The 15546-nt window shown below is 57.4% G+C and overlaps 3 protein-coding genes across 3 annotated transcripts; 2 read left to right on the forward strand and 1 right to left on the reverse strand.

The window, feature by feature from the left end:
• Nucleotides 1-875: 875 nt before the first annotated feature.
• Nucleotides 876-2303, forward strand: CHGG_02466 (uncharacterized protein; the record flags this gene model as incomplete). The annotated part of the gene is made up of 7 exons (XM_001228981.1): nt 876-974; nt 1073-1162; nt 1219-1263; nt 1320-1336; nt 1448-1598; nt 1818-2179; nt 2243-2303. 7 exons carry the CDS (start codon nt 876-878, stop codon nt 2301-2303), a joined length of 825 nt encoding a protein of 274 aa, XP_001228982.1.
• Nucleotides 2304-3199: 896 nt separating this feature from the next.
• CHGG_02467 (uncharacterized protein) lies at nt 3200-9629 on the reverse strand (the record flags this gene model as incomplete). The annotated part of the gene is made up of 3 exons (XM_001228982.1): nt 3200-4817; nt 5308-5764; nt 5984-9629. The coding sequence occupies 3 exons, from the start codon at nt 9627-9629 to the stop codon at nt 3200-3202; spliced, it is 5721 nt and encodes a 1906-aa protein (XP_001228983.1).
• Nucleotides 9630-12296: 2667 nt separating this feature from the next.
• Nucleotides 12297-14855, forward strand: CHGG_02468 (uncharacterized protein; the record flags this gene model as incomplete). The annotated part of the gene is made up of 2 exons (XM_001228983.1): nt 12297-13889; nt 13941-14855. The coding sequence occupies 2 exons, from the start codon at nt 12297-12299 to the stop codon at nt 14853-14855; spliced, it is 2508 nt and encodes an 835-aa protein (XP_001228984.1).
• Between the last annotated feature and the right edge of the window lie 691 nt (nt 14856-15546).

The following is a 15546-nucleotide window of genomic DNA, read 5'->3' on the forward strand; positions in this document are numbered from 1 at the left end:
GTGTGCTTCGTAGGTAGTGTTGGCGAGTTTCACTTGTTGGCGGCTTCCCGTGAAACAGTGATGGTCGTCGAGACGGAGGCGGGTGCAGGTGCGTGGCCGGGTCGAAGGGCGCAAAGGGTCAAGTCAGGTGCACGGAAACGGGAAATGCACGCGACGAAGCGAAGAACAATTAAATTCCGGCCTTGTTCGGGGCCACAAGAAAGAAAGAAAATGTTGCGAGGGTGGCTGCCACGATAATGTGACTTAGGTGGCTGGTTTGCAATTAAGTGGGCGAGGAATTTTGGGTTGGGATGGATGGAAAGGCGCGGATGCCTGCCGCAGCTTGGCCCACGGTCGCCGAAGGCATCGCGTCAGGAGCTGTCGCCGGGCTCATCAAATTATCCCCGTTTGGCGATCAGAGACTCGCGGGTGACGCGGGAGGGTGCATTGGCCCGCGCAGTGCTGCGACGGGGCACATTTACAGGGTCCTGCGTGATCCCTAGGTGGTAGGTAGGTAGGCGGGCCTTGCTTTTAACGGGGTTGGTCAGAGAGAAATACACAGTAATGAGATGTACTTGATCACCCGCTCTCGCAACTCTAGGTTTCTTTAAGCATCAATTCATATCAGATGGTTTTGCCATGTGATGATGGTAAATATAACCCTTTTTGTTTCCAATCATTTGCCAGGTTTCATCGTTTTGATAAGTCCTGACCTTCTCATAGACTAGCAACCCACCTAGGGCATTCATTCATTTGGTGACATAACCCTCGAGGAGCGAAGATACGCTAACTAGTTAATAGATAAGAAAACAAGCCCCTTCTGCTTTGAGATCTACAATTATTCCACCATTGAGCCGCCTGACAACAAGTGACTTGGAAAAGAAACCGACTCGAAAATGGGCAAGATTGCAAACATCCCCATCATTGACATCTCCGAAGGCGACCAGACTCAGGTGGCCCAGGACTTGGTCGAGGCCGCTATCGAACATGGCTTTGTCTACATCAAGAACACGGGCGAGGACATTCCCGCCGAGGCCATAGATGGCGCATTCGAGATCGTAACACACCCTCACAGCTCCCCAAGTGAAGATAGCAAGCCCCTGACATTGCGCAGTCCAAGAGGCTTTTCGAGGCACCCCTAAGCGAGAAGCAAGCATGCACGATCCAGAAGAACAACCGAGGAGTAAATCAGAGTCATCGCTATTTCTACTTGCATTATTCTAACAACTTCCCTTCTAGTGGTCTGGGATGAACTACGAGACTCTTGACCCCGCGAACCAGCGTGTAAGTCATTCATGCAATGACTCAAACGTAGCTCAACATCACTAACTCCTTCACAGGTAGGCGACTTCAAGGAGTAAGTACCACCTCCCTCCACCACCCCAACAACCACCCCCTTTCTCCCTTCCCCAAACCCGAACAAACAACCCCCCTATTCACGCCCACCCCCTTAACCCCCAGCAACCAGAGCCTTCAACTTCGGCGACTTCCTCCACCACCGCGCGCAACAACCCCTCCCCCCCAGCATCGCCGCCGACGAACCCCGCATCAGCGCCTTCCGCGACCTGTGCTACCAGCTCTCGCTCAAACTGACCACCCTCCTCGGCCACGGCCTGGCCGTCACCCCCCCCCACCTTCTTCACCTCCGCACACGAACGCGCCCGCGGACCCTCCGGCACCATCCTGCGCTTCCTGCGCTACCCTCCGCGTGCCGCGCTCCCCACCACCGCCACGACGGCGGAGGACGTGCGCGCGGGCGCGCATTCGGATTATGGGTCGCTGACGCTGTTGTTTCGGTTGCGGGGCCAGCCGGGCCTGGAGGTGCTGCAGACAGATAGGACCACGTGGGCGCCCGTGCCGGTGGTGCCGCCTGGCGCGGAGGGGGATGCGGCGCCGCCGGTGTTGGTCAATGTGGGGGATTTGTTGTCGTATTGGACGGGGGGCCTGTTGAGGAGTACGGTGCATCGGGTTGTTTTTCCGAGGGGGAGGGGGAGGAGGGGGGTGATGGAGTGGGGGTGGACGGAGAGGGGGATGGGGCGGCGATGAGGTATTCGATTGCGTATTTTTGTCATCCGTTTGGGGGGACTGAGTTGAAGCCGGTGCCGAGTGAGAGGGTGAGGGCGTATAAGGGGGGGTTGGCGGAGGGGAATCCGTATGCGGAGAGGAGGGTGATGACGGCGGATGAGCATTTGAAAATGAGGTTTGTTGTTGTTTTGTCTTGTTTTGGTGTTGCTAGAGGATGTGTGGCTGACCATTACCACAGATTGAAGGCGAGTTACGCTCAGTTGTACGAGGAGAAGGACAAGGGGAAGGAGGAGGCGTGATGTCGCTCGTCCTGCGCGGCGGCGAGTTATTCTCTACGACATTGTTGATATTCGAATAAAAACACGTTCAATCAACTCATTTTGGTGACGAGTGAAAACGGGAAAGACAGAAGAGGGGAATGCGCAAGTGGAAAAAAACGAAAACCTAGGAAAAAAAAACACAAAAAGCTCACCGACCACCATCGTGGCGGGCTACGAAAACCCCCTGTGGGGATTTTTCAAGAGCTCGAACTGGTAATCTCCCGTACTATAGAGTGGTGACCGCGGTGAGTGCCGCCCTCCCCCGCTCGGCCACCGGCGTCTTTGAAGGGGAGTTATTAATCGGCGGCGCGAATCCCGTTTATGAAGGCCTGGCACTGGCTAGCGGGTGGGCAGGTGTTGAGCTCGTACTGTGCTCGAGATGGGATGGAAAGCGAGGTGTTGGTGGCAGGCCGGAGCCTGAGGATGGCTTCACGGCGTGGGCGATGGGGTTGCATAAACAGTCCACTGGCCAAAACGCCCCGGGTTCCCAAGGGCCGGTGGCGGCTTGAGTTCATGGGCACCCCTTGATGGATATCTCGGGCATACCAGTCTTGGTCCGAGCCGGCATCTGTTCTGTTTAAGTGTTGGAACTTCCCCGGCTTATCTCACTGAGGCTCAGCTTCGGCGGCCGATAGGTCAGGCTTCAAAGGCTAGCTGAGATGGCAAATTCATGCGTGCTAGAATGGATATACACTCGTGGTCTTTAGTTTTGATGCCCATGTCTCATACAAATCATACCACCTCCTGGGGTATATTCGTTCTCAAACCTAATGCTCTTTCTTGTGCACCCGAGCCCTCCCAAACACCTCCTGATGTGGGACACAACTTGCCTGCGACCAACCCCCTCCCCCGCCCTCCCAACCACACAACCGCCCTCATGCACCAGCGGCCTGCCCCATCTTCTCATCCCTCTCCTTCCGCCTCGCCTTACGATTCCCACTCCCCTGCACCTTCTGCAGTTGCTCCCTTCGCTCCTGTTTCCTAGCAACCTTATCAATAGCGCCAATAACCTTCTGCTCCTTGCCGAGCGGATACCGGGCCGCGGCGGCCGCCTCATCCGCCTCGGTCCACTCCATGGGCAGGACGGCAAAGACGAGATACGACGTGTGCGTCTTGATCTCAGGCTCGCCGCGCGTGATGAGGCGGCCCTCCATCCAGGGGGGTGTTGTTTCCGAGGGCTCTTCCGCCGCCGTTGAGGGGGCTTCGACGTTGGTGGGGATGCCGCGCGCCGGGGTGGGAGGCTCGTCTTCGTCGGCCGAGTCCATGTCCTCGTCGCCGTCTCGGGGTTTGGCTGCGTGCTCCCGGAAGCGGTTCTCGATGTCGGTGAGCCTGGTGATGGCCTCGTCGACGTCGCGTGCCGAGTTGTTGACGCCGCGGTCGAAGTTGAGGTTTAACCCCACGCGCTCGCGCGAGGTGTGTAGCTTCCTGTTGGCGATCTCGACCATGTCGATGTCGACCCAGCCGAGGCGGCGCATGGCTGACACTGTTTTGGTGACCTGCTCGATGCATGGCGAGAAGGTGCAGATGTAGACGGTCTTCTCGGGGTTCAACGGTGACACCCATTCGGCCTGGTCATTCTCGGAGGCGGCAGCTTTCGCATCGAAGGGGGGCTGGGGTCTTCGCCGAGACAGGTGCGGGAGGGCTTCCCACGGCGCGGGCAGGTCAAGGAACACGGCGTCGGCCTCCGGGCTGTTGCCGCCGACCAGGAAACCCCCATTGTAGACGTCACGGTGCATCAGGTGGACCAGCCCATCCATGCCGTGACCTGAAAGCTCCTCCTTCATCTTGTGGTAGCGCTGCTCATGAAACTCGAAGCTGAACACCTTGCCCTTCCGCCGCCCCTCAGCCGGACACCCATTGTAAACAGCCCGCACCGACGCATGGGTGAAACTCCCACTCCCGGCACCCGCCTCAATCAGCACAGACCCCGGCCGCGCTCGTATCCTGTGCAAAATATAACTGTAGTCGGGGGTGTAAACGACCTGTGTCCGGTGGGGCAAGCTCGTAGTCCAGAGCTCGGGGGTTGGGGGCAGAACGTGGATGAAGCCGCTCGAGTCGGCGACCGCTTTCTTGACGGCGGCGCTCTCTTCGTTGGCGGCGACGGGCGAGTCTTCGTTGTCCTTCTCGCTGGCGGCGGTGGCGTCCCGGCAGGCATCATCGGCCCCTTCGCGCTTCCTCTTGCGGCCCCGCGATCCGGTGTCGACCTTGGAAGCCCGGATCTGGGAGCCCCAGGGCACGTTCAGCATGGTCGAGTGGGGGAACGAGCCATAGCGCGTGTTGACAACGGCGCCTTCGGCGTAGCCGTCGTGGTTTCCGGTTGGTGACTGGAGGTAGACGGGCAGGAGGTTGTCGCGTGAAAGCTGTAGGATCGCGAGCGAATTGGCCTTTGTGCGCGGACCTGGGTCCAGAAACGGTGAGATATTTCTTGTTGTCGGTGTCATGATTGGGGTTATGAGCGTTGAGAGGCGTGTTTTGTGAGAATATTGGGCATTCCTATGTACATGAAGTGCATTCGATATTCGTCGATCCGTCGCAAAAAAAGATTCCACCCAGATGGGAGCTTGAAAATTGTGAGCCACAGTGGGTGGGGGTGGCCTGTGGAAGTCGCTATAGGTACTTTGTAGTGGCTGGGTGAATCATGGTGGGGCCACTACGCTCCAGCAATTTAAGGTTTGCCAAGGCTGGGGTTTGCTTGGCGAATGCGCGAGGATGCGGCCGAGTTCCTGGTCGCGATTACGAGATTGGCTACCAACTCAGGCGTAAGCAATCAATGACCTCCCCAGACATATAATGGTATCATACCCAAGATCCATCCAGAAATACCAGAAACGCCCTCTTGCTACCCCTAAAACTTGTGCAAATATAGGCCGGCAGACAACATCTCTCTTCGCAACATCATCACGCTGCTGAATCCATCCGAAACCCCCTTCCCTTGACTTATTTGAAGTCCCCATCGTCATCTCCCCATCCAGACCCATCATACCCAGAAGAATCCGCAAGCGCAGGCGCAGTACCACCCGTCTTGCCCCATCCACCACCACTGCTAGCACCCCCCGCCGCCCCCTGAGGTGCCTGCCCTTGCGATAGCCGCTGCTCCTTCTGCTTGATCGCCTGTAGAACCTCGGGCGGGGGCATGGCCGATTGGTTTGGATTGTTGTGGTTCACGGCTGGGAACTGCGGGTGTTGGGTCCCGTTTCCGTTGTTGGGCTTCCACGTTAGGGGCTGCTGTTGTTGATGCTGTTGCGGGTGCTGCGGTTGTAGTTGTTGCTGCTGTTGCTGCAACATATTAGGACCCTGTTGCTGCTGTGGTTGCTGAGCAGGGTGGCCGGGCATCATCATCATATGCGGAGGACCGGGATGGGCAAACTGCTGCTGCTGCTGCTGCTGTTGGTTCGGATGGAATTGTGGCGGAAACGCGAGCTGCCCTTGATGAGGTGGCCCTTTTTGTAGTCTGTTCGCTGGTATTGGGTTTGCCTTTTTGACAGTATCGCCTCTCCACAGGCGGCCGAACCAACCTTTTTCTTCCTTGACAGGTTGCGCGGCCTGGGGTTGCATGACGTAAGGCCTGCCGTGCATTTGGCTTGGCTGCATCATGTGGGGCGGCATGTGATGCTGCTGCTGTTGCTGCTGCTGCTGTCCTGGTTGAAAGGGCAGCATACCAGGCTGGAAGCCATAATGGTACTGCTGCGGTGGCATCCCGGGCTGAACTCCCTGTGGTTGCATCCCCGGAGCCATCCCCGGCGGGGCAAACATCATGGGCATTTGTAGAGGCGCTGTTCCCGGACCTAGAGGACGAGCGGGCGGGCCTGGCTGCGAAACCATCGGGAGTGTGGATGTTCTCGGGGGCATGTTTTGAGGTACTTGTTGCGGGTGAGGGGGCATTGCAGCTGGCCCTTGGGAAAGCTGTGTGTGTGGCACTTGGCCGCTTGGTTGTACAGGAACTTGACCGTGTCCGGTAACCGGGAGCATTTGCGGCACGGTCGCTTGACTTGTCTTCTGCCCTTGATTGAGTGTTGGCGTGGGAGAGGATACGGCCGTTGGTTGGTGATGGGAGGATGGAGAAACTGGCATAGGCGGGTCCCGGTCGAGGGAGTTTTGTGCCGGCGGTGGGGTGGGCATAGAAACTGGCACTGCTTCAGATTGTTTCTGGTTCGAGGTTCCTCCGGGCTGGAAAGCTCCAGCATTGTTCTGGGCCGCTGGGGTGGGTTGCAAAGATGCAATGGATGCGCTTTGCTGAGAGGTGGAAGGCTCGCGCCCCGGTGAAGACGGCGGGGGTGTATTCACCGGATGGGAACCAAGCGGGCGGTGACCAGACGGAAGCGCGTATGCTTGTGCGCCCGAACTTGCCACTGGCATGCCAGTAGGCGGCTCGGATGAAGAGGGCGTCGCCATGGCACCGGATCCAAGTCCGGGGGTTTGGAAGCCAGATTGGCCTGGTGTGGTCTGGGTTGCAGCTCCTGGATGTTGCGGAAGGTTGTTCAAGGCTGGCACGGGTGGTGTCAAGACCGGGAAGCCCTGCGTGGAGTCGAGTCGAGTCGGCGGCGACGAAGCGCGCGACACAGGGCTAGGAGTCCGGGGGCAAGGCGGTTTAGGTGTGGCGGATGACGGTGTGGGTCCCACAGCCAGCCCGTGAGCGGGATTCCTAGGGTCGTTCACCGTAGACGCTGGCGGAGTAGTTGAGGTAGCTGGGAAGTATGAACCCTGAGTTTGGACACCTGAGTCCGTCGGCGGGGTGTTGGTAGGCTGCGGTACGGGCTGGGGATGGACTTGAGCGACAGGTTGGTAGTCCGAAGTGACATGGGAGGGATGCTGACTGTTAGATAGAACTGAGCCATGCTGGAAGGAGGTCTGGCTCGTTTCCCGTCCGTCCCCTTCGGACTTTGGGAGCACTCGCTGTTGAGCGGTTTCGACTGTTTGCGGGTCGCCTAACAACGGTTGCGACGCAATTTCTAGGCCAGAAACGCCCGAGATGAGCGATGAATTTTGTGCGCTGGCCGTCTCTGGCAGAGAATGAATGGCCTCTGGGGGTAATGAATTTGCCGGGGCTGACTGGTTGGTGCTAGCCTCAGACTTCACAGCAACAGCCGGAACCGAGGCGAGGCCCCGAGGAGGCGACATGATGGGTTCGGCGGTGACACCAAACCCGCCTGCAACGGCTTGTTTAGCATCACCGGCTGTGGTCACTTTAGCGCTGTCTGGTGAGTTTTGACGAGGCCGGTCTGAAGTGGGGACGAGATCGGGCTGAACAACGGCACCGCTTTGCTCAGGATGTTCACCGGCCTTGACATGAGCAGGTAAACTAGGCCGGCCTGAATTCATTTCAGAGATCGAACTGACCACCGGAGCAGAAGCGATTATCGTACCGGGTGGTGCGGGGGTGGTCTCCCGTGATACGACGTCCGGCTTGGCTGTGACTGCTAGCTCAACTATACTGGTAGAGATTAAAGCGCCGTTCTGGGGCGGTGGTGACTTGCGAGATAGATTCAGGGGTGGAGGTACGTCCGAGCCCGAGGGCGGTAGAGAGATAGGGTATGACTGCGGGGACTCGCTGGAAGGTGTTTCGCCGGACTGAAGATCTCGCAAAGTTGTTGGCTCGCCTGTGACCGAGTGCGGTAGATGCGGACGGACGCCCATGAATGGGAGTGCGGGAAGATGGGCCGGCAGGGTGCTTGTTCTAGAAACTCGAGGCCTCGCGGGGTCAGATGTCTCAGGAGTTGCCGTGGTCCCTTGGCCATATCCACCCTTGGATAAAAGCTGGACCGTATCCTCGATGTCCCGTTGTAGGTCACGGTATGGCTTATAAGCCTGATAGGCCCGGGCTGGGCTGGCCCCTTGGCTTTGGGGAGGCGTCTGATTGCGTAGAACAGGACGGCCGCGGGCGGGCTGGAGTACTGAAGGAAAATGCGCGAGGCCGCCGGGGTTTACCTGGGCGATGGAGCTGGAGGTGCTGTCAGGGCGTGGCCTAGAGCCGGGAGTCGTGGTTCGCGCGCCACTGTCGGGTGATTTAAGGGGTCGCACATGGCCCAGCTGCGGCGGGGGAGTGTCTTCGGACATTGAAAAAGGCAGCGGTGGCGGTCCCGCTAAGGTGTGTCGTTTATTATCGTCAGCTGGCAAGGGCTGACGACCCCGCGGCTCAACGGTTGAAGACCGGCTCCCAACGGCAGCTCCGAGCAAGGCATGTTTCGCAGGGTTATACGCCTGGTACTTTTCTGTCGTAGGACCAGAGGCGGCAGAATTCGAGGGTTGGTCAAGAGCGCTTACAGACTGAGGCAGAGAGCTCTGACGAACAGGCTTATATGGCCGGTTGAGCAACTCCTGGACAGCTTGGTGTGCTTTCCGCTGTTGTTCTTGCTCTTCCCGCAATGGAACCTGCGTCGCTAACGACTTTTCCTCAGCAGCATTGCCTAGGAAGTTCCGTCCGGGGCGAGCTTCGTTCAATGGAAGCTCGACCGGGGCGAAGTGAAAGGCATTGGCGTAGGGGGCAGGTTCTGATGTGTCGACCATGACTTCATTGCTGGGCAACTCCACGGGGGCCGGGTTAATTTCGTCGTCACACTGCGCCGTAAACTCGCTGGCAAGTTCCGCCATAAAGCCGATCGGGTTGTAGGGGATCTGTCGACTGTCCAGAAGGGGGACCTCGGGCGGCTCTTCGGTAGCACCAGCTGGGGCAGGCTCGCCGGCTGTGACGACTACACCGCTGCCCAGTTCAGGAGTTGCCGCGGCAGGGACGCTGTCGATAGCAGGTGGCGTGGCTTTCACGCTTGCAACTGGTGATATTTGTGTGCGCGTTGGTGGCACGGGACTTTCGCTAGGGGTCACCTCAGTGTTCGACGCAGTCGCCGTAGCCGCCATGTTGGTCGCAACAGTTGAAGGTGTTGGGACGTTTGAAACCTCGCCACCGCTGGCACCTCCCAAACCGCGCTCCTCCTCTTCCTCCTGCAAAGGGCTGATGTCATTGTACGCGCCGGGCCCCATATACATGAGGCCGTCAGGCTGTAGCCAAAAAGGACCGCCACCATCATCTATATCCGAAACAGCATTCGAGGGCGCCCGGTCTCTCCGAGTGGTTGCGGATGTTTGTTTGGATTGCGATTCGCCCAGAGTACTCCTCCTCTTTATCTGTTGCTGGCTGACGAGCTTCTCCTCGGGGGGGAGATCGGGGGGCCCCGAGGTGTCGTCGACAAATTCGGGAAACTCATCGCCAGGCTTTGGGAAGGTGAACTGGATCAGGCCAGTGGGCTTATAGCGGTAGAACCAGCGCTTCCCGTCATAGTCCCATTCCCAGTTTTCTGGCAAACCAGCCATCTCTGTCAAATGCGCTGGCGCGCTCGCCGAAAACACAGTTGGTGGGGTTCAAATAGCCGAGGGCAGGATGTTGACAAGTTGAGGTGGCGCAGCCTTGTGGTGGTGAAATACTTATGAGGCTTGCGCAGATCGCGCCGAGTTAGAGACGGGAAGTGGAAGGGAAAAAAGACCTCAAGGCGCTTAAGCAGCAAAAGTCGTCGCGATCCCGCTCATGAGATGCATCGCAAACCAGAACCCGTCACAAATCACGGCCCGCGGATGGGGGACTCGACTCGGAAGATGGGGTCACGGGGAGGAGGTTCCGATGTGCTGCGCCAGTGCAGATGGGGAAGATATGGGCGTCAGGGCCGGTGCTGAATTGTCCCGCGCGGTTGGAAAGGAAACCCCAACATGCCGAAACAAGAGCTATTCGCATGGCGTCAAACTGGCCAGCACGCTTTCCTTCTTCGAGGAAAGTGCGGCTGAGCACCTTGTCGAAGAGAGCGGGGGCCAATGAACGCCACGATATTTCGCGACCCATGAGACCATCGTTGGCTCTCGGGCTTAGGCTCTGGCATCAAAACGTGCCCAACTGACAGGCGTGCAGGAGGAGCAGCTGGGTACCCAGGTAACGAGGGAGTCAGACCAATCGATCCGGGAATGGGATTGCTTGATCCAATAACTATTCAGGCCCTTGGTAAAACTGATAACTCGGCACCGCGACGGGGATCGAGGCAGCTTCTTGATCGGTTACCAACAAGAATATTATTTGTATACAATGAGCAAGACATGGCGCTCTTCTATCCTTGGTCGGCTTTGTGAAACCACTCAGAATGTTGCCCGCCCCGATGCTACAGTGCCTGCCGAAGCTTGTGTTGCATGGGTTCATGGGTTCATGGGTGATGAATCCTCCCGTCCTCGATAACTCATGAATTCAGCTCAGCCGGTGATTCCTCTGCTGCGCTCTCATCTTACGAGGCAAAACAAGACTAAAAATAGATAAGCCTGTTGCTTTCATTTCCAAAATATGTTCCGCGACGCCTTTTCACGGCCGTTGGTACTGGGACTCCTCTAGAAAGTCGGGCGTTGGGGAAATTGATCAAGACTTTCCACCAACTCAACCAAGACCGAATCAGGCAGTCGCAAAACCACGTGGTTGTGAGACCCCCGCCCCCGGCCCTCAAGACTTGCCGTGTCTCTCCCCACGCTCCCGCATATTCAAAGAATCCGGGACAGTATTCATACTTGTAGTCTCGTGTAACTCATAATGCCGCTCCGGTGGACTAGGGGGGGCGACTATCAAAAAAATGATTTTCTCCCCATCTTGAAACAATCGGACGAATCTAGACCTACTCCTGAACCCGACGGGAGGGTTGCCGCAAGGAACCGCCCTTCAAATTTGGGACGATGGCCTGTTTCAATCATTTACGCGCGGTTCCGCAGGGATGGAGCGATTTCAACAGATTCAGGGTCCACATCGCCATTTGTCTGTGTTCATCGGGAGTTATTATTAGTACCACAACCACTTGGTTTTGACAGCCGGACCCGAGGCCGAAACGGCGAGGGCAGGCTCCGGCGGCTCGGCGGGTAGTTAACTTTACGGGTGACAGGCTGACAGGTTTGGAGCCTCTCGGCCTCTTCGATAGGAGCAAATGTTCCAAGGGGCAACCGAACTTGGCGCCAAGCTGATACCGACCCAGTATGACGTCACTGTCCCTGCAAATTTCAGGGGAATCTCCAGCGACAGCAAAACCCCATCCACTCCCAATTCACAAACCCAGTCTTCGAAGAATGCCTTTGGCCGAAAGCGTTCGAAGGGAAAACAAGGCAAATATCTGGGGCGCACGGAAAGACGTGGAAGAGACACAAGAGCGTGGGGTAAGGATCCTCATCCGCATCTGCAGCTCTCCCGATTCCGCTCCCCCCCCGCTTCTTCCGTTTTCTCTTGGACTAGTGGGAACTGTTCGAGATGCGGCAGCATGGCAGGAAGGGGGTTTCCCTCCAGTTGAGCCAGCCAACAGATTTTGCGGGCCAGGAACTCAATGTTGTTTGCCGTCACAGAGCATGGAGCATGGCAATCTCTGTCAGTTCCCTTGAACCGTGGGTAACACCCTGATTCGTGGTTCCGAGGCTCGGCCAAGATCAACTTCCTAGGTACACTGTGACTTTTGCGAAAGCAATCGGAAATTCTGTGCCGAGTTCGAGTTGCATTTTCCTGCGACAGGGATTTTGCACTCCAACTCTGCGCAACCTGGCAACTCCAATGGATGCTTCGTTTTACCAAAGGTTTTAACCTTGCAGATGGCGAACAAAACAATGGAGGACAAAACCGTTGGATGAACCGGCTGCCGATCACAGCCGGGCCATGGAACCATCCCGCGTCGTGGAATACTCGGCCAGGAAGCTGGCAACTGACTGGAGCCAACACCACCAAACCCTGACGTGCTTGATCCGAACCCGTCCTCCAATCTATGGGTGGGTGGTAGTTGGTGGGTCGTTGTGCCGATCATCCTGTGAACCCGGGATCGGAAACCCGTCAGACCCCGCGGAGTTGATACAACAAAGTTATGGTGCTTGCTTCACTGCACGTGGGGAGCGTGGAGTGTGTTCTCTGTCTTCTCCTTTTTCTTCTCGCGCCGCCCCAAGGAGCCATCCTCCCACCAAATCACCCTCTTCGGTGCGGTAACCATGGCTTCGTCCGCAGAGTCGCCGCCGCCTCCGCCCGTGAGGCCGTCGTTGCATGTCCAGATGCCGTCATACTCCGAACCGAGCCCCGAGACCGACGACGTGATCAAATCCAAAGTTGACCCCGATCATCTAGCCCCCGAAACCGCGCCGCTAAGCCCGCGCGACTCGAGGGAGGCCGCGAATAGGCTACACGATGATCTAGAACTTCTTCGTGCTGAGCGCGTTGTGTCGACACAGGAGCGCGACTCAAACCGGCCCAGGTCAAAGACAAGGAGCCATCGGGAAGGGGTCGAGGATGCCTTCAACACAACCACAGCCCCGACGGTCGTTGCCGCCCCCGTGGCCGCGAAGGCAACCTGGCTCACCAAGCTGTGGCGATGGCTCAAAAAGTTTCCCCGTGTCCTACGCTACATCCTCTACGCCATCCCCCCTGCCATCATAATCCTCGTTCCTGTTTTTCTCGACTTATTCGCCTATGATCGCAAGGGTGATCCGGTCGGGGGACCTGGTGGTGTCCAGCTCCTGTGGTTCGGTATCTGGCTCGAGGTACTCTGGCTCACCCTCTGGGCTGCTCGTATCGCCACCTCCGTTCTGCCGCCCATTGTCGCCTTCGCTGCCGATACCGTCGGATCAACAAATCACAAGAAATGGCGGGATATCGGGCGCCAGCTCGAATTCCCCACGGCCTTATTTTTGTGGCTATTGGCCGTCTTGGTGTCATACCGGCCCATCCTGAACCATCGCGTTGTCGATCCCGACGACGACAACAAGACACCCTACGTCACCTGGATCGACGTCGTCTTCAAGGTCATCATTGCCTTGTTTGTCCTCGCGACGCTGAATCTAGTGGAGAAGGTCCTCATCAAGTGGATCGCAACCTCCTTCCACCTGCGGACATACTCTCACCGCATCCGTGAGAACACGCTACACATCGAGTATCTCGTCACCTTATACGCGTACGCCAAAACACGCCTTGAGGAACAGGATCCGGTCTGGGACTCTCCGTCTAGCAGACGAGGTTCGGGCCAGTATCCGTCACCGCTCAAGAACATCCAGAACAACGCCCGCCATGTCTGGAGCAAGGTCGGGAACGCCGCCAACCGCATGGCCGGCGACTTTACCGGCCGCAAGTTTCTCAAGGGAAACCACCCCCGAAAGGTCGTGATGGAGCTTCTCCGGAACTCGGAGTCGAGCTACACGCTCGCCCGCGTTTTCTATCGGACATTTGTCCAACCGGAGAAGTCGACTGTGGCGGTCGAGGATCTGTTCCCGGCCTTCCCGGCCCAGGAGGATGCCGAGGCGTGTTTTGGCGTTTTCGACAAGGATCTGAACGGCGACGTCTCCATGGAGGAGCTCGAGATGGTGTGCAACGAGATCCACTTGGAAAAGAAGGCTATCGCGGCCTCGCTCAAGGACTTGGATTCCGTCATTAAGAAACTGGACGAGGTTTTCATGTTCCTTATCGTGGTCATCGTCATTATTGTCTTTATCAGCATCATTTCGAACTCGGCGGCTGCTGCCTTGACCTCGACGGGTACCGTGATTCTGGGTTTGTCATGGTTGCTGCAGGCCACCGCCCAGGAATTCCTTCAGGTACGTTGCCTCTCCCTCTTTTTGCATTGCCTTATATGCTAACCTAGATAGTCCATCATTTTCGTCTTTGTCAAACACCCCTTTGATGTTGGCGATCGTGTCACCATCTACGGCAACACAGGCTCGATGATGAAGGGCGACGACTACTACGTCCTCGAGGTTTCGCTCCTGTACACCGAGTTCAAAAAAATGGAAGGCCACGTGGTACAGGCCCCCAACTCTGTGTTGAACACACTCTTCATCCTCAACCAGAGGCGCAGTCAGGGTCTAGCGGACCCGATCAACTTGAAGCTCCGCTTCGGCACCTCCGAGGCACAGATCGAGGAACTCAAATCCCGGATGCTAGATTTCTGCCTCCAGAACAAGCGAGACTACGCGCCGCGTATCATCTCCGAGGTCCAGACCATCGATGAAGTCAGCAGCATCACTATGAACATCATTTTCTTCCACAAGAGCAACTACCAGAACGAGCTGCTCCGCCTGAACCGGCACAACAAGTTTGCCGTCGAGCTCATGCACCAGATGCACGACATGGGTCTCGAGACGCCACACCTCGTCCAGCCCGGCGGCATGCGGGACATGCCGTTGTACTGGACTCAGGTCCAGCCGCCTCCGGGGTATCAGGTCACCGCCCCCGCCCCCGCCCCCGCCCCCACCCAAGATTCTTTCCCGCCGGCTTCCAGCCCAACCATGCGTAGGCGAGCGAACAGCAGGGCGGCGGTTGTGGAAGCAGGCATGGATTTCCAGGATATCTATCACAACAGGCGACCAGATAGTAGCATGACCCGGCTGGCTTCGATTAGGCAGTCGCCGAGAGAGGAGGACGAGGATAAAGTCACCAGTATGGACGAGCAGCTGAACGAGAAGACGGAGAAGCGGCAGAGTTTGGATAGCTCGTCTTCGCGGAGAGCGTGGAGGCCTAGGAGCCGGTCCACTAATAGGGGGTCGATGAGCAATGTCGTGTGATGTGCCCATGGGGAACTAGAGATCACTATTTACGGCTTTAATATTAGACTTTTTTTTTGCTCGGAATACACTACGTCAATGAAGCAAACTATGCGCCCTGAAATCGATTATTTACCCTCCGCCCGCCAACCTACTGTTTCCACTGTATTCTAGACATAATTACACCACAGCTCACACACTACCTTAATTATCGCCCACAACCCTCGCGCACTTGACCTTCTTCCCATCCACAACCTCACAGCTCGTCAACCTCCCACCCTGCTGCGCCAGCCTCACATCCAGCACCTCCGCGCCCGCCAAATCCCTCTCACTCCCATCCTCCAGCTTAACCCCCGCCCCAAACGTCACCCCCCCAAAATCCGCCAACGCCACCGGAAACTCGGGCCTCCCCTCCAGCGGGAAATCCTCCACCACCCACGCCGCCTCCCGCCGACACAGCTTCTGGGCCCTTTTCCCCCACCGCCGGCAACACCTTCCGCACCCTCTGCGCCCGGCGTCGCCCCCTCCCCACCAAACGTAACATTCCGCCCAAAATTCTCCCCCAAGGTGCAGTTTCCGCTGTGTTGAGAAGGTAAAGGCGGCATTTGCGGTGGTCAAGAAAGTGGGTGTGTAGATTGGTGCCAACCGTACGAAGCAGTCTTCTGTCAACCTGAGAAAAGGGAGACCGAATGGAAGTCGCCGTAACCAAAGA

Source organism: Chaetomium globosum, genomic scaffold, assembly GCF_000143365.1.
Source record: "Chaetomium globosum CBS 148.51 scaffold_2 genomic scaffold, whole genome shotgun sequence".
Taxonomy (NCBI): Eukaryota; Fungi; Ascomycota; class Sordariomycetes; order Sordariales; family Chaetomiaceae; genus Chaetomium; species Chaetomium globosum.